The following is an 18,134-nucleotide window of genomic DNA, read 5'->3' as shown; positions in this document are numbered from 1 at the left end:
CTTACTATTTCTAACATTATTAAAAGTTAGTCTCTTTTGGAGACCAATTTTAGTTTCTAGATCAAAAGATAGATAAAATAACATTTTTCTTTACAAATCACCTTTTATCAAATGATGTTTATAAGTAAGAATGGCTGTTTTTTTTAAATGGTCTGAAAGTTGTCAATTAATATTTAAATCTTTTCTTTTGAAAATAAGCCCTACAAAGCACAACACATTTTAAATTACTTTAGCATATCTGTCTATGATGGGTTGAGAGACTTTATATCAAGTTTCAATAATAGTGAAGTTTTCATTTAATGTCATCACAGTAAATCGAAGTGTTCTTGTTTAAAATGGAAAGTTTATTTGCTCAGTACACCAAATAGGATGCAAGCACTGTCATGACAAATATACAGAAATATGCAGATCAACTTAAAACAGTAATTTAGTTTAAATGAAGGGAAATCTCCTTAAATGTTATGGCAACATATTCCCAAGAAGAATCTTGTCTTTAGTTAATTATACATTTCAATAAAATAAAGGTGATGATGGAGTAGATGGAAGTTAGCTTGTATGAATTTTCCTTAAAAATAAAATTCTAACTCTATTAATCCATGCCAGTTAAACACTAGAACTAAAATTTTCACATAAGTGCAAAAGGAGAGAAAGGAGTTAGTTACCCTTTTTGTTTGAATAGTCCAGAAAAAAATGGCTACTACAAACAGAGCAGACAAACTGTTAAGACTGACTGATCTAGAACATAGTGTAGTACTGAATTTCAGTCTCCAATTGTGCTAAATGCTCATCATTAGTATGGCACATTTTGGTCCATGATGTTGTTTAATGCCAAGCTAGATCCCAATTTGTTACAGAAACACATAGATTACTGTTGCTTTTTAATTTGTTTTTAAATATATATTTTAAAAAGCCAGGTATACTTCCACATACAAAGGCAGGTTTTCTGAAGAACAAGTTATAGGAAGTAGTCTGGGGTGCGCCGGGTGACATGAGGCTCTCCACGGCGAGGTGCTGGGTCAAACTGAAGGCTGTAAATGGCAAAAAATAAAGCAAATGATTAAACAATTCAATTTAGTGGGCAGACAAATCAATGAAGAACACAGTATTCCAGTAGAAAGAGTAGCCCTGGGCTCCCACCTGGTAGCAAATTAAAAAAAATAGGAAGCTGTAAAAACAAACGAACAGAAAACTGGCACATAGCCTCAGCATCTTAGACCCTATTGTTAGGTCCCTTGGTATCCACCCCTGACAACTGCTTATGCAAGACAAACAGCTTCTCTTTCTCTGCCCCACATCCTATTCTGGGTTACTGCATTCACAAAAGTCAAATATAAACCAGCTCTCACCACCTACTTTTTTTTTTCCCCTGTAACTTAATGTTTATTGTTGAACTTTGATAAGTACATTTTCTTTGCAAAAAGGAAAAGCAGATAATATAAAAACACACAAAATGTATTTAATAAAATGGCTAGGTGGGTCACTGAATAAAGCTATTTAAGTAAAATTACTGTGTGTGCGTGATTTTAAACTCTAAGTAGTTAATAACAATATTCCAGCACTGAGACAAACACTGTCACTTGGGATAAGGACCACTCATGTGGTCCCTATGGTTGCTTGACCAACCACTCCAGTTCAACAATAACCTTTTATTTCCCACCTGCTTGGCTGAGCCTACGCCCCTGCCTTGCTTCCTTGTGTGACCTGTGAGGCTGGCTGCTCCTCTCTGTTCTAGGACCTGTGAGTACTAATAAACTTTTCTTAATACATCTTTGGTATCACTTGTCCTTGCTTCACCTGGCTATTTATATAACTATCCTTACAATGAAAATCTCTATTGTGTTGTTGACAACTGGGATGTCCCTGGGTAAGTCACTGCAGCTGAGTAAAATTTTCTCCCCTATGAAACTATTTCACAGGGGTTTAGAATTTAAGCAAACAACAAACAAAATGCATGGTTCAATACCTAAGCATAAAAGGTATACAAAACATAGCAACAGGAAACTCTATAGTAACATAAATAGTAAGTCTAGTTTTGTATTACACATTTCATTTTTATCAGAGAAAAAAGGGCAGCGTTAAAAATATTTTTTAGCGAAGTATCTTCTACCTTCTTTCCTCTCACACTGTTATGGATGGAAGTGTAACTTAGGTGTACTGGGGTGAGTGGAAAGGTTTCAGGAATCACTTCATTCAGACCATTCCAATTCAGGATGACCAAGAAAAAGAAAATATTATAACTTAAAATTCCTTTTCCTTTTTGAAGCTCTTGCCATTTTTCTTTTTTTTTGGTTGTAAAATAATTTACTAAAAGGCACTATTGTTAAACATCAAACTAATAATTTGTTACTAATAAGGTACATTCTTATAAACATGATAAAATATACATGGCTAGTAGATAAACAATACAGTTCTTAACTGACAGCTTTCCTATTTACAAGATCACAAACCCCTTCGACCCATTCCAATAGCATGGAATGATGCCACTGCTCCTAATAGTTACTTATGGAGATCATTAATGTGACATTGCCTTTTTTTTTTTTTTGCATAGGCAGGCACCAGGAATCGAACCTGGGTCTCCAGCATGGCAGGTGAGAATTCTGCCACTAAGCCAACCACTGCACCACCCAATGTGAAGTTGCTTTTAATGAACACAAGCAATGATATCAACCTAGCACAGTGGAGACAGAAGACCAAAATTCTAGTCACTTTTTACCACTTATTTTGGGGAGATTTTAAATAAGTCAAGGCTAACTTAAGCCTTCCAATTGTATCATATAAAATGAATCTGGTGTGAGGCCAAATGAGGGGCTATACGTAAAGAAAGTATTTTGTAATCTATACAGCAAAATAGAAACCTATACTCTCAACAAATTTTTTCATTATTAACATATCTGTTATAATGATGTGTGATCAGTGATCTTTGATATTATTATTGTAATTGTCCTGGAGCACCTTATGAACTATGCCCAAATAAGACGGCAAACTTAACTGATAAATGTTCTGTGTTTTGATTGTTCCGCTGACAGGCTGATCCCCGGTCTCTCTCATTCTTTTTGGCCCTCCCTATTCCCTGAGATACAACAATATTGAAATTGGACCAATTAATAACTGCACAATGGCCTCCAAGTGTACAAGTGAAAAGAAGAGTCGCCTTTCACTTTAAATAAAAAACTAGAAATGATTATGCTTAGTGAGGAAGACATGCTGAACGCTGTGATAAGGCTGAAAGCTAGGCCTCTTACACCAAACAGCCGAAGCTGTGAATGCAAAGGAAAAGTTCTTGAAGGAAGTTAACAGTGCTACTCTAGTGAATATGCGAATGTTAAGAAAGTGAAACAGCTTTACTGCTGACATGGAGAAAATTTTTGTGGTCTGAATAGAATATCAAACCAGCCACAGTATTCCCTTAAACCAAAGCATAATCCAGAGCAAGGCCCTAACTGTGTTCAATTTTATGAAGGCTGAAAAGAGGTGAGAAACTGTAGAAGAAAAGTGTCAAGCTGAGCTTGGTTTATGTTTATGGAAAAAAAATCATCTCCATAATATAAAAGTGCAAGGTGAAGTAGCAAGTGCTAATGCAGAAGATACAAGCAAGTTATCCAGAAGATCTACCTAAGATCATTGAGGAAGGTGGCTACACTAAACAACAGATTTTCAATATAGATGATGCAGCCTTATATTGGAAGAAGATGCCATTTGGGCATTTGATAGGTAGAAAGGAGAGGCCAATGCCTGACTTCAAAGGTTCAAAGGACAGGCTGACTCTCTTGTCAAGGGCAGCTGGTGACTTTAAGTTGAAGCCAATGCCTGTTGACTATTCTGAAAATCCTACGGCCCTTAACAATTATGCTGTCTACCCTGCCTGCACTCTCTAAATGGAAAACAAAGCCTGCATGGCAAAACATCTGCTTACAAAGTGGCTGAGTATTTTAATCCCATGGTCCAGAGGCAACTGCTCAGAAAAAGATCCCTTTCAGAACATTACTGCTCACTGACACAGCACCTGCTTACCCAAGAGTTCTGACAGAGATGCATGAGATTAATATTTTCATACCTGTTGACACATCCATTCTGCTACCCATGGAATAATTCTGACATTCAAGTCTTATTATTTAGAAATACATTTTGTATGGCTATAGCTCCATGGATAGTGATTTCTCTGATGGATCTGGGTAAAGTATACTGAAAGGATTCCCCATTCTAGATGTAATTAAAAACATTTGTGATTCATAGGAAGGGATAAAGGAGTTTGGAAGAAGTTGACTCCAACTCTCCATTTTGAGGGGTTCAAAACTTCAGTGAAAGAAGTAACTGCCAATGTGATGGAAACAGCAAGAGACCTAAACCTGAAGACTGAAGATAGGGCTAAATTGTTGCAATCTCATAAGACTTGAATGGACAAGGAGTTGTGTCTTAGGAATAAGCAAAGAAAAGTAGTTTTCTGTGATGCAATCTACTCCTGGTGAAGATGCTGTGAGCACTGTTGAAATGTCAACAAAAGACTGAGAATATTACATTAACTTAGTTGGTAAAAGAGCAGCAGAGTTTGACAGGATTGACTACAATTCTGAAAAGTTCTACTGTGGGTAAAATGCTATCCAACAGCCCTGAACGCTATAGAGAAAACTCTTGTGAAAGTAAGTCAACTGAGGTGGCAAACGTCATTTTCGTCTTTGTGCCAGCTTGAAGCTATTATGTACCCCAGAAAAGCCATGTCCTTTAATCCTCATTCAATATTCCTGAATGGAATCTTTTTGATGGTTTCCATGGAGAATATGACCCACCCAATTGTGGGTGATAACTTCGGATTACATGGTTTCCATGGAGATGCATCTCCACCATTCAAGTTGTGTTTGCTTACTGAAACCCTTGAAGAAGGAACTATTTTGGAAAAAGCTACAGAGCCACCAGAACCAACAGAGCCCACACAGCCAGAGGCTGTTGGACATGAAGAAAGAAAACATCCCCATGGAAGGCACTGGAGAAGCCTGGAGAGGAAGCTAGCAGACATCTCAATGTTCCTTTCCAGTTGAGAGAGAGAAAGCGTGAACATCATTAGCCTTCTTGAACCAAAGTATCTTTCCCTGGATGCTTTAATTTGGACACACTTACAGCTTTGCCTTAATTTGGATATTTTCATGGCCTTAGAACTGTACACTTGGAACTTACTAAATCCCCCCCCTTTAAAAGCCATTCCATTTCTGGTATATCACATTCCAGAAGCTAGCAAACAAAAACAGTCGTATTTTAAGGAATTGCCATAGCCACCCCAAACTTTAGCAACCATCAACATCAAGGGAAGACCCTCCACCAGCAAGAAAATTAAGACTTACTGAAGGCTCAGATGATGATTAATATTTTTTGATTAAGGAATGTGTTTTTTAGACATGATGTTATTTATTACATATTTAGAAGCCTACAATACTGCTTAAACATAGCTTTCATAAGCATTAGGAAACCTAGAAATTTGTGTGACTTGCTTTACTACAGAGGCCTGGAACTGGATCTGGAATATCTCCAAGGTATGTCTGTACTTTACTGAATAAATAATGTGTCTCTTATGAAGTTTAATACTGACTGATGGACTGAATTAATCTTAAACCAGTCTGCCAAAAAAATAAAACAACAAACTGTTCTATCCCAGGGGAATTAAGACTTTTATAGTGAAAAGGAGTATTACATGTCATCCAAAAAATACATGTATTCAAAACCAACACTTTTAACTGGGTTGCAACTATTAGATACACAGGGAGACTAAGGAATCAAAACAATGAAAGCAGTTTATATTGCCTAAAATGAAGAGGTAATAGCCACTAATCTATACATAGGATATCTGTGTTAAACTTGAGCAAAATAAAACAAACTTATACTGAAAAGAAACAGCATTTTAAAAACTAAACAGATAATTCATGAACAAAAACTTTATCAAGTAACAAATATCTTTACTTGGGTATTTACAGAAAACCCACATTAAGGTTTTTAGAATAATTTCTTATTCATGATGCATTCTAAATGCAGCCTTCAATTTCATAATTGTGGAGAAAGAATGCTAATGCTTTAGAAACATATACATGAAAGAATATCTTTTTTAACTTTTTTTATTAATTAAAAAAAATTAACAAACAAAACATTTAGATATCATTCCATTCTACATATACAATCGGTAATTCTTAATATCATCACATAGTTGCCTGGCCCTGGCACCATGGGATCGACAATGCCTTCATACCAAAAGGGGAATAAGAAATGTAACAAAATGTATCAGTGGCTGAGAAAATTTCAATGGAGTTGAGGCTATTCTGAAGGCTACTCCTCTTATGCAAGCTTCAGCTAGATATTGCTAATTACCATGGTCTGCCAACCCCCAACCAACATCATTTCTGTTAACCCTTAAGAATACTCAACGCTCTGAGACTCTACAAAAGTTTCATGTACTAAAAGTTTCACTTTCCAGAAACCCATAACCTCTACAGGGTTCCTAAGCCAGATAAGCCCTGAAAATCAGAAAGGTTAGTCTCTCCAAGAGCATCAGCTAATTCCACCCCCCCAATCCTATATTGTTGACACCCCTTCTCAAAATGAAAAGCTTAGAATGGCAATAGCCCAAAGACCCTTATAAATTGGGAGAAGGTTCAAAGGAGAAGGAGGAGCTATAGCAGAATGATAGTATTTAACAAATGAGTATGACTGCTGAATCACTATATTTATGTTCGTCTCCAGTGTTTGGACCAGCTAGAAGGGAAAACCAGAAATTGGGGAATGGTAACCCCAAACTTGAAATCTGTTTTGTAACTACATATTAAAATGTACTTTGAAAATTTTTGTGGTTTTTTTTTTTTTTGGTGGTGGTATGCATAAATATTATATTTCACAAATAAAAAAAAACCACCAAAGGATAAAATGGTTGAAGTATGGCCTTTACAGTAATAACATTAAGTATTACTAATTTTATTTAAATGGATTAACCCCCCTGTGCTTTTGAAACTGTTATGTACCCCAGAAAAGCTGTTCTTTAATCCTGATTTAATATTGTTGAGTGGAACCTTTTTGATTAGGTGGTTTCCATGGAGATGTGTTTCTACCCATTCAAACCACCAAAGGATAAAATGGTTGAAGTATGGCCTTTACAGTAATAACATTAAGTATTACTAATTTTATTTAAATGGATTAACCCCCCTGTGCTTTTGAAACTGTTATGTACCCCAGAAAAGCTGTTCTTTAATCCTGATTTAATATTGTTGAGTGGAACCTTTTTGATTAGGTGGTTTCCATGGAGATGTGTTTCTACCCATTCAAAGTGTGGTTGCTTACTGGAGTCCTTTAAGAGGGAAACATTTTGGAAGAAGCTTCAAAGCTGACACAGAAAAGGATGGAGATGCAGTAGGAAAATGCCCCCAGGAAGACATCTAAATAAAGACATTTGAAGAAGTCAGGAGAAAAAGTTAGCAAAAGACCCATGTGCCTTCACAGCTGACAGAGAAACCCCAAACATCATCAGCTCTTTCTTAGTCAAGGTTATCTTTCTCTTGATGCCTAAGTTTGGACATTTTTAAGACCTCAGAACTCTAAACTTGTAACTTAACAAAATCCCATTCTAGCAGCTTTAGCAAACCAAAGCACTCCCCTATTAAAAGATACAGATAGCAAAGTGGATAAAAACATATGACCCATCTATATGGGGTCTAGAAGAGACGCACCTTAGATCCAAGAACACAAATAGACTGTAAGTAAAAGGTTGGAAAAAGATATTCCACATAAACAGTAACCAAAAAACAGCCAAAGTAGCTGTACTAAAATCAGGAAAAGTAGACTTTAAATGCGAAACTGTTACAGGAGACAAAAAAAGGACACTATATATAAATAAAAGAAGCAATTCACCAAGAAGAAATAACAATCAAATATTTATGCACATAACTGGCATCCTTTCTTGGTAAAAACACTTTGAAAGATGGGAACAGAAGGAAGCTTCCTCAACATGATTAAGGACATATTTGAAAAACCCACAGTCAACACTGAGATCCCACAATATTCAATGCTGAAAAACTTAAAACTCTCCCATGAGATAGGGGAAAAGGATGCCCAGTGTCACCATAGTTATTCAAAACAGTATCAGAAGTTCTAGCTAGAGCAATCAAGGAAGAAAAAAAAGTAACAGCCGTCCAAATCCCAAAGAAAAATCCCAATTTAGAAAGTCCCAAGAACTCTACAATGAAGCTATTAGAGCTAATAAACATGTGGCAGCAAATCGGCAGGATAAAAGATCAACATGCAAAAATCAGTAGTGTTTGTATATACTAGTAATGGAACAATCTGAGGAAACAATCAAGAAAAAATTTCCATTGACAATAACAAGTAAAAGAATCAAATATCTAGGAAAAACTTTAAAGATGTGAAGAAGCTATACTCAGAAAATTACAAAAAATTAAGACCTAAATAAATGGAAGGACATTTCATGTTCATGGAGTGAAAGAATAAATATTAAGATGTCAATTCTACCCAAATTGAATTACAGATTAAACATAATCCCAATCAAAACTTCAACAGCCTACTTTACAGAAACAGAAAAGTCAATTACCAAATTTATTTTATTTAACTATAAAATTGCTACAAGAAAATGTAGGGAAGATCTTTAAGATCTTGTGGCAGGTGGTGGTTTCTTAGGCTTAACACTGAAAGTCTGATCAATGAAAGAAAAGACAGACAATTGGGATCTCCCCAAAATGCACTTCAAAGTTCTTTGCCAAGAAGGTGAAAAGGCAGCGCATTCAATGAGAAATTATTTAGGAACCACATATCTGTTAAAGGCTCAATATCAAGGATATTTAAAGAAATTCTACAACTCAACAATAAAAAGACAAAACACAATTGAAAAATGGGCAAAACACCTGAATATACATTTTTCCAAAGAGGAAATACAAATAGCTAATAAGCACATGAAAAGATGCTGACCACCATTACCTGTTAGGGAAATGCAAATCAAAACCAAACTGAAATATCATTTCACACCTACTACAACGGCCTACTACTAAAAGAAACAAAAAAAGACAAGTGTTGGAGAGAAGAAATATATAAACACTCATCTACTGCTGGTGGGAATGTTAAATGGTGCAGCCACAGTGGAAGACAGTTTGGCAGTTCCCCAGGAAGCTAAGTATAGAACTGCCATATGATCTGGCAACCCTGCTGCTAAGTATATACTCTGTAGAACTAAAAGCAGGGACCAAAACAGACATTAGCACACTGATGTTCAAGGTGGCTTTATTCACAACTGCCAAAAATGGAAGAAACCCAAATGACCATCAACTGATGAATGGATAAACCAAATGTGTATATACATATGAAAGAGTATTATTCAGATGTAAGGAGGAATGAAGTCCTGATGCATGCGACAAGATTGATGAACCTTGAGGACATCACGCTGAGTGACATAAATCATACACCAAAGGACAAATCTTGTATGATCTTACTATTATGGACTCACATTATTGTAAGTTCAATTAACAGTGCTACATTATGTATGTGAAAATGGTTGAAAGATGAAAGAGGAAGTTTAAGGTTGTGTATGTCACTAGAAGGAAAGCTAGAGGATACCACATGGGACTGTATGACACAGTAAACCCAGTTGTGGGAGATGACTGTAGCTAATAGTAAAAATATAAAAAGAATGTTTTTTCATGAATGAGAACAAATGCACATCACTATTACAAGGTATTAAGTATAGTGTGGTGAGTTCCAGGCCAAGATGGCGGCTTAGCAATGTGCGTGATTTAGTCTGTCCTCCAGTACAGCTACTAAATAACCAGAAACAGTACAGAACTGTTTCTGGGGCCACGTCAGTGACCGGACACATAGTGTACCCCAGTCTGGACCAGCTGGATGGCTGTGAACCTCCCCAGAACTGTGAGTTCCCCAAGCCTTGGCAGCTGGTTCCCCGCCCCCCCCCCCAACTGGCTACTTCCCAGAGGGGAAAGGAAAGAGACTTGACCAGAAGCAGGGGCTGAGCACTACCAAACACCAATTGTGGAATTAACTAAGAAATTCTGACTACTGAAAATAGGCCCCCAGCTCAGGTGAACCTGGTCAAAGCTGAGGTCGCTCATTTTTGCCACAGAGCCAAGGGGGCAGGGCTGACAGAAAAAGAAAAAAAAAAAAGGAGGTTTCTGGGGCTGTGTTTCTACAAAGATTTGACTGCCTTTGGATACAGCGGCAGGGCTTCTCAGGCTGCAATGCCCCAGGCTTAGACAGAAACAAGCTCATTTGAGGGCTTGTCTGGAACCTGTGCCAGCCCCAGGGAAGAGGTGAAGCCCAACTCAGGTGGAATCCCTCCCTTAAGGAATTCAGACACAAGGGCTTGGTTATTTGAAGCCATTAAAACCCTAGACCCTCTCCTCTGTCTCCACCACGCCCCCAGCAGGGAGAGTCTGGCAAAATTAAAGGTACTACATCATCTTATGCTGGTGGGATCCGTAGGCAGACAAGCGCCACCTACTGCAAAGGATAAGAAAAACAGTCCAGAGACTTAACACGAGTGTCTTTCAACTTGCTGGGTCTCACCCTCAGCGAAAACTGACGCAGGTGACTCTTTCCTCCTGGTAGGAGGAAAAAGGCACCATACAGAGGGGGAAGAAACAAGAAAACAAGAACTGAAAAATTCTCCTCTGTTAAACAAAACCTAAGTTAGAAGTCCAGAAAAAGCTGGATTGAATGTCAAAGAACAGACAGACAACAAATTCATCCAGCAAGAAAACCCTAGGTAAAAGAAGTGAAAGCAATCTCCAGAATAAACTAATTAAGGTAATTAAATGCCTAGACGCCAGCAAAAAAATAACAAATCACATTAGGAAAACTGAAGATATGGCCCAGTCAAAGGAATAAACCAACAATTCAAATGAGATGTAGCAGTTGAAACAATTAATTCATAATATATGAACAGACATGGAAAACCTCATCAAAACCAAATCAATGAACTGAGGGAGGATATAAAGGCAAGGAATGAACAAAAAGAAGAAATCAAAAGTCTGAAAAAACAAATCACAGAACTTATGAGAATGAAAGGCACAGTAGAAGAGATGAAAAAAAACAATGGAAACCTACAATGGTAGATTTCAAGAGGCAGAACATAGGATTAGTGAACTGGAGGGCTGAACATCTGAAATCTGACAAGAAAACGAAAATATAGGGGAAAAAATGGAAAAATATGAGCAGGGACTCAGGGAATTGAATGACGACATGAAGTACATGCATATACGTGTTGTGGGTGTCCGAGAAGGAGAAGAGAAGGGAAAAAGAGGAGAAAAACTAATGGAGGAAAGAAATTATCACTGAAAATTTCCCAACTCTTGTGAAAGACTTAAAATTACAGATCCAGGAAGTACAGCATGCCCCAAAGAGAACAGATCCAAATAGACATACTCCAAGACACCTACTAATCAGAATGTCAGATGTGAAAGAGAAACAGAGAATCTTGAAAGCAGCAAGAGAAAAGCAATCCATCACATACAAGGGAAGCCCAATAAGACTGCGTAGATTTCTCAGCAGAAACCATGGAGGCGAGAAGACAGTGGGTGATACATCTAAATTACTAAAAGAGAAAAACTGTCAACCAAGAATTCTATATCCAGCAAAATTGTCCTTCAAAAATGAGGGAAAAATTAAAACATTTTCAGACAAAAAATTACTGAGAAAATCTGTGACCAAGAGACCGGCTTTGCAAGAAATACTAAAGGGGGCACTAGAGGCAGATATGAAAAGACAAAAGGAGAAAGAGGTGTGGAGAAAAGAGTGTAGAAATGAAGACTATCAGTAAAAGTAAAAGGAAATTTAGATATGACATATAAAATACAAAACGCAAAACGGTAGAAGAAAGTACTACCTGTACAGTAATAACACCAAATGTTAATGGATTAAACTCCCCAATCAAAAGACATAGACTGGCAGAATGGATTAAGAAACAGGACCCAACTATATGCTGTCGACAGGAAACGCATCTTAGACCCAAGGATAAACAGAGGTTGAAAGTGAAAGGTTGGGAAAAGATATTTCATGCAAATAAAAATCAGAAAAGAGAAGAAGTAGCTACACTAATATCCAACAAATTAAACTTCAAATGTGAAACAGTTAAAAGAGACAACGAAGAACACGATGTATTAATAAAAGGAACAATTCAACAAGAAGACATAACAATCATTAATATTTATGCACCGAACCAGAATGCTCCAAAGTACAGGTGGCAAACACTGAAAACACTGAGAAGAGAAATAAACATATCTCCATAACAGTTGGAGACTTCAATTCCCCACTCTCATCAATGACAGAACATCTAGACAGAGGATCAATAAAGAAACAGTGAATTTGAATAATACAATAAAGGAGCTAGACTTAACAGACATTTATAGAACATTACACCCCACAACAGCAGGATACACCTTTTTCTCAAGTGCTCATGGATCATTCTCAAGGATAGACCATATGCTATGTCACAAAGCTAGCCTCAATAAATTTAAAAAGATTGAAATCATACAAAACACTTTCTCAGATCATAAAGGAATGAAGATGGAAATCAATAATAGGCAGAGCACCAGAAAATTCACAAATACGTTGAGGCTCAACAACACATTCTTAAACAACAAGTGGGTCAAGGAAGAAATCACAAGAGAAATTAGTAAATATCTCGAGGCAAATGAAAACGAAAACACAACATATCAAAACCTATGGGACGCAGCAAAGGCAGTGCTAAGAGGGAAATTTATTGCCCTAAATGCCAATATCAAAACAGAAGAAAGAGCAAAAATTCGGGAATTAACTGTCCACTTGGAAGAACTGGAGAAAGAACAGCAAACTAACCCCAAAGCAAGCAAAAGGAAAGAAATAACAAAGATAAGAGCAGAAATAAATGAAACTGAGAACATGAAAACAATAGAGAAAATTAATAAGACCAGAAGTTGGTTCTATGAGAAAATCAATAAGATTGATGGGCCCTTAGTAAGACTAACAAAAAGAAGAGGAGAGAGGACTCAAATCAATAAGATCAGAAATGGAAGAGGAGACATAACCACTGACCTCACAGAAATAAAGGAGGTAATAACAGGATACTATGAACAACTTTACGCTAATAAATACAACAATGTAGATGAAATGGACAACTTTCTAGAGAGGCATAAGCAACCAACTTTGACTTGAAAAGAAAGAGATGGCCTCAACAAACCTATCACAAGTAAAGAAACTGAACCAGTCATTAAGAAGCTCCCAAAAAGAAAAGTCCAGGACTAGATGGCTTCACATGTGACTTCTACCAAACATTCCAGAAAGAATTAGTACCAATCCTGCTCAAACTCTTCAAAAAAAATTGAAGAGGAGAGAAAGCTACCTAACTCATTCTACGAAGCCAACATCACCCTCATACCAAAGCCAGACAAAGATATTACAAAAAAGGAAAACTACAGACCAATCTCTCTAATGAATATAGATGCAAAAATCCTCAACAAAATTCTAGCAAATCGAATCCAGACACACATTAAAAGATTAAACATCATGACCAAGTAGGATTCATCCCAGGTATGCGAGGATGGTTCAACAGAAGAAAATCAATTAATGTAATACACCATATCAACAAATCAAAGCAGAAGAACTACATGATCATCTCGATTGATGCAGAAAAGGTATTAGACAAAATTCAACTTCTTTTCCTGTTGAAAACACTTCAAAGGATAGGAATACAAGGGAACTTCCTTAAAATGATAAAGGGAATATATGAAAAACCCACAGCTAATATCATCCTCAATGGGGAAAAACTGAAAATTTTCCCCTTAAGATCAGGAACAAGACATGATGTCCACTATCACCACTTTTATTCAACATTGTGTTGGAAGTTCTAGCTAGAGCAATTAGACAAGAAAAAGAAATACACGGCATCAAAAATTGGAAAGGAAGAAGTAAAACACTCACTGTTTGCAGATGATATGATACTATACGTCAAAAAACCCCCAAAATCCACAGCAAAACTACTAGAGCTAATAAATGAGTACAGCAAAGTGGCAGGTTACAGGATCAACACTCAAAAATCTGTAGTGTTTCTATACACTAGCAAGGAACAATTGGGGGAAATCATGAAAAAAAATCCATTTACAATTGCAACCAAAAGAATAAAATATTTAGGAATAAATTTAATTAAAGACACAAAAGACCTATACAAAGAACACTACAAGAAATTGTTAAAAGAAATCAAAGAAGACCTAAACAGATGGAAGAGCATACTGTGTTCATGGATTGGAAGACTAAATATAGTTAAGATGTCAATTCTACCTAAACTGATTTACAGATTCAATGCAATACCAATTAAAATCCCAACTTCCTTTTCAGAAATAGAAAAACCAATAACCAAAATTATCTGGAAGGGCAGGGTGCCCCATATAGCTAAAAATATCCCAAGGAAAAAAAAAATGAAGTCGGAGGTCTCACACTACCTGACTGTAAGGCGTATTATGAAGCTACAGTGAACTAAACAGCATGGTACTGGCATAAAGATAGATATGCTGACCAATGGAATTGAATAGAGTGTTCAGATATAGACCCTCTCATCTATGGACAATTAATCTTTGATAAGGTAGTCAAGCCAACTCACCTGGACAGAACAGTCTCTTCAATAAATGGTGCCTACAGAACTGGATATCCATATGCAAAAGAATGAAAGAGGACCCATATCTCACACCCTATACAAAAATTAACTCAAAATAGATCAAAGATCTAAATGTTAGATCTAAGACCATAAAACTGTTAGAAGAAAATGTAGGGAAATATCTTATAAATCTTATACTTGGAGGTGGTTTCCTAGGCCTTACACCCAAAGCAAGAGCATTGAAGTAAGAAAGAAAGAAATGGGAACTCCTCAAAATTAAACTCTTTTGCACATCAAAGAACTTCATCAAGAAAGTAAAAAGACAGCTTACACAATGGGAAACAATATTTGGAAACGACATATCAGATAAAGGTCCAGTATCCAGAATTTATAAAGAGACTGTTCAACTCAACAGCAAAAAAACAACCAATCGAATTACAAAACGGGCAAAAGACTTAACAAACACTTCTCAGAAGAGGAAATACAAATGGCCAAAAGGCACATGAAGAGATATTCAACCTCCCTGGCTATTAGAGAAATACAAATCAAAACCACAATGAGATAACATCTTACACCCACCAGAAAGGCCATTATCAATAAAACAGAAAATGACAAGTGCTGGAGAAAGAGGCACACTTATTCACTGCTGATGGGAATGTCAAATGGTACAACCATTGTGGAAGGTAGTTTGGCGGTTCCTCAAAAAGCTAAATAAGAATTGCCATATGACCCAGCAATACCATTACTAGGTATCTACTCAGAGGACATGAGGGCAAGGACACAAACAGAGATTTGCACACTAATGTTTATAGCAGCATTATTTACAATTGCGAAGAGATGGAAACAGCCAAAAAGTCCATCAACAGAAGAGTGGTTAAACAAACTGTGGTATATACATACAATGGAATATTATGCAGCTGTAAGACAGAATAAAGTTATAAAATATGTAATAACATGGATGGACCTTAAGGACATTGTGCTGAGTGAGATTAGCTAGAAACAAAAGGATAAATACTTCTGGTCTCACTGATATGACCTGACATTAGTGAATAAACTTGGAGAATTTCACTGGTAAAAGAGAGACCATCAGGAGACAGAAATAGGGTAAGATATTGGGTAACTGGAGCTGAAGGGATATAGCTGAATGTAAAAACTCAGAATTGGACAGCACAATACTACCTAACTGTAATACAATTATGTTAAAACACTGAATGAAGCTGAATGTGAGAAAGATAGAGTAAGGAGAGCTGGGGGCACAAATGAAATCAGAAAGAGAGATAGACAATAAAGACTGAGATGGTATAATCTAGGAATGCCTAGAGTGTATAATGATAGTGACTAAATGTACAAATTTTAAAAATGTTTTTGCATGAGGAAGAACAAAGGAATGTCATTACTGCAGGGTGCTGAAAACAGATGGTAATTAATACTTTAAAATTTCAACTTATGTGTGAGACTAAAGGAAAAAATGTTTATTAGGTATAAAATTTATATTTTGACTAGTGCATTTCCTAATATAACTTATGTAGACACCTTAATTGAACACCGTAAGTACATGGAACCTTGAATATGACATGAGATTTTTTTGGTTTGTCCAAAGTGATGCCCCAATAAATCCCAGAGTGATTTGATCAGTGAATAAAAATGTATTTGCAAAGTCCCCTTTAGGGAATGGTTAGAACGGGGGAAAATTCAACTTCCCCAAATTGAATTCTTGATATTCTCACAAGCAGTGTGGACAACCAAAGCTATAGGCCGAGCCCCCAGTATTGATGTTTGTTCATATGAAACTTAACCCCACAAAGGATAGGTCAAGCCTATTTAAAATTAGGCCTAAGAGTCACCCCCAAGAGAATCTCTTTTGTTGCTCAGATGTGGCCTCTCTTTCCAGCCAATACAACAAGGAAACTCATCACCCTCCCCCTGTATGAATGGGACCATAACTCCTAGGGGTGTGGACCTTCTTGGCAACGTGGGACAGAAATCCTAGAATGAGCTGAGACTCAGCATCAGGGGATTGAGAAAAACTTCTCGACCAAAAGGGGGAAGAGTGAAATGAGACAAAGTAAATGTCAACAGCTGAGAGATTCCAAACACAGTCGAGAGGTTATCCTGGAGGTTATTCTTACGCATTAAACAGATATCACCTTTTTAGTTAAGACATTACAGAGAGGCTGGAGGGAACTGCCTGAAAATGTAGAGCTGTGTTCCAGTAGCCATGTTTCTTGATGATGACTATATAATGATATGTTTCACAATGTGACTGTGTGATTGTGAAAACCTTGTGTCTGATGCTGCTTTTACCTACCCTGTCAACAGACAAGTAGAACATATGGAATAAAAATAAATAACAGGGGGAACAAATGTTAAAGTAAGTTAGTTTGAAATGCTAGTGATCAATGAAAGTTAGGGGGAAGAGGTATGGTATGTATAATTTTTTTTTTTGTTTTCGTTTTATTTCTTTTTCTGTTCTTTTTATTTCTTTTTCTGAATTGATGCAAATGTTCTAAGAAATGATCATGACGATGAATATGCAACTATGTGATGGTATTGTGAATTACTGATTATATATGTCGAATGCAATGATCAAAATGGGAATGTTTACATTTATTTGGTGTTTTTTTTGTATTTAAAAAAAAGAATAGGGTGGTAAATGGGAAAAAGTATACCTAATGCAAACTATGGGCAATAATTAGTAATATTTTAATATTCTGTCAGTAATTGTAACAAAGCATATGACAGCAATGGTAAGTGTCAATAACGGAGTGGAGGTATAAGGGATATGGGTTTTTTATTTTTGAAGTAATAAAAATGTTCTAAAATTGACTGGTGATGAATGCACAACTCTGTGATTATACTAACAGCCACTGACTGTACACTTTGGATGAATTGTATGGTGTGTGAATATACCTCAAATTGCTTAAAGGTAAGGTGCCATATGCATATACAGATGGAGCTCTTATATATTTACAATCTGGATGTCCTTTATTTCTTATTCTTGTCAAGAGGTTCTGAGAACCTACAGTATAATGTTGAGTCAAAGTGGCATAGTAGATATGCTTGTTCTTGATTTTAGGACAAACACATTCAGTCTTTCATTATCACACGATTAGTTAGCTGTGGGCTTTTTTTTTTTTTTTTTTTAAGATATTCTTTATTAGGTTAAGGAAGGCCCCTTTTATTCCTAGTTTATTGAGTCCTTTTATTATGAAAGGCTATTGGATTTTGTCAAATCGTTTTACTGCTTCTAAGATGATGTTTTTGTTTTTATTCTATTAATAAGGTGCATTACACATTGATTATTTTTACCAAAACAAATGCACTTCAGGGATAAATCCCACTTGATCATGATTTATAATCCTTCATTATATACTGCTAGATTTAATTTGCTAGTATTTTGTTGCAGACTTTTGTATCTATATTCAAATAGGAAACTGGTGTATTTTTTTTTTGTTGTGATGCTTTGGTTTTCATAGCAGCATAACAACACACATCACATGGAATGGCCTGAAATTTCCCT

The 18,134-nt window shown here is 36.4% G+C and overlaps 1 protein-coding gene across 1 annotated transcript in view; it reads right to left on the bottom strand.

Annotated features, from left to right (window-relative positions):
- Positions 1–291: 291 nt before the first annotated feature.
- Positions 292–18,134, bottom strand: part of PPP2CB (protein phosphatase 2 catalytic subunit beta) — a 47,215-nt gene continuing 29,372 nt past the window's right edge. Inside the window, exon 7 of the mRNA XM_077144343.1 lies at positions 292–1,028. Within this exon, the coding sequence (XP_077000458.1) occupies positions 956–1,028 (73 nt within the window). The 3' untranslated portion in view covers positions 292–955. The remainder of the gene's footprint in view (positions 1,029–18,134) is intronic.

This window comes from Tamandua tetradactyla, chromosome 26, assembly GCF_023851605.1.
Source record: "Tamandua tetradactyla isolate mTamTet1 chromosome 26, mTamTet1.pri, whole genome shotgun sequence".
In the NCBI taxonomy this organism is placed as follows: domain Eukaryota; kingdom Metazoa; phylum Chordata; class Mammalia; order Pilosa; family Myrmecophagidae; genus Tamandua; species Tamandua tetradactyla.
This window is presented reverse-complemented; position numbering and strand designations above follow the sequence as displayed.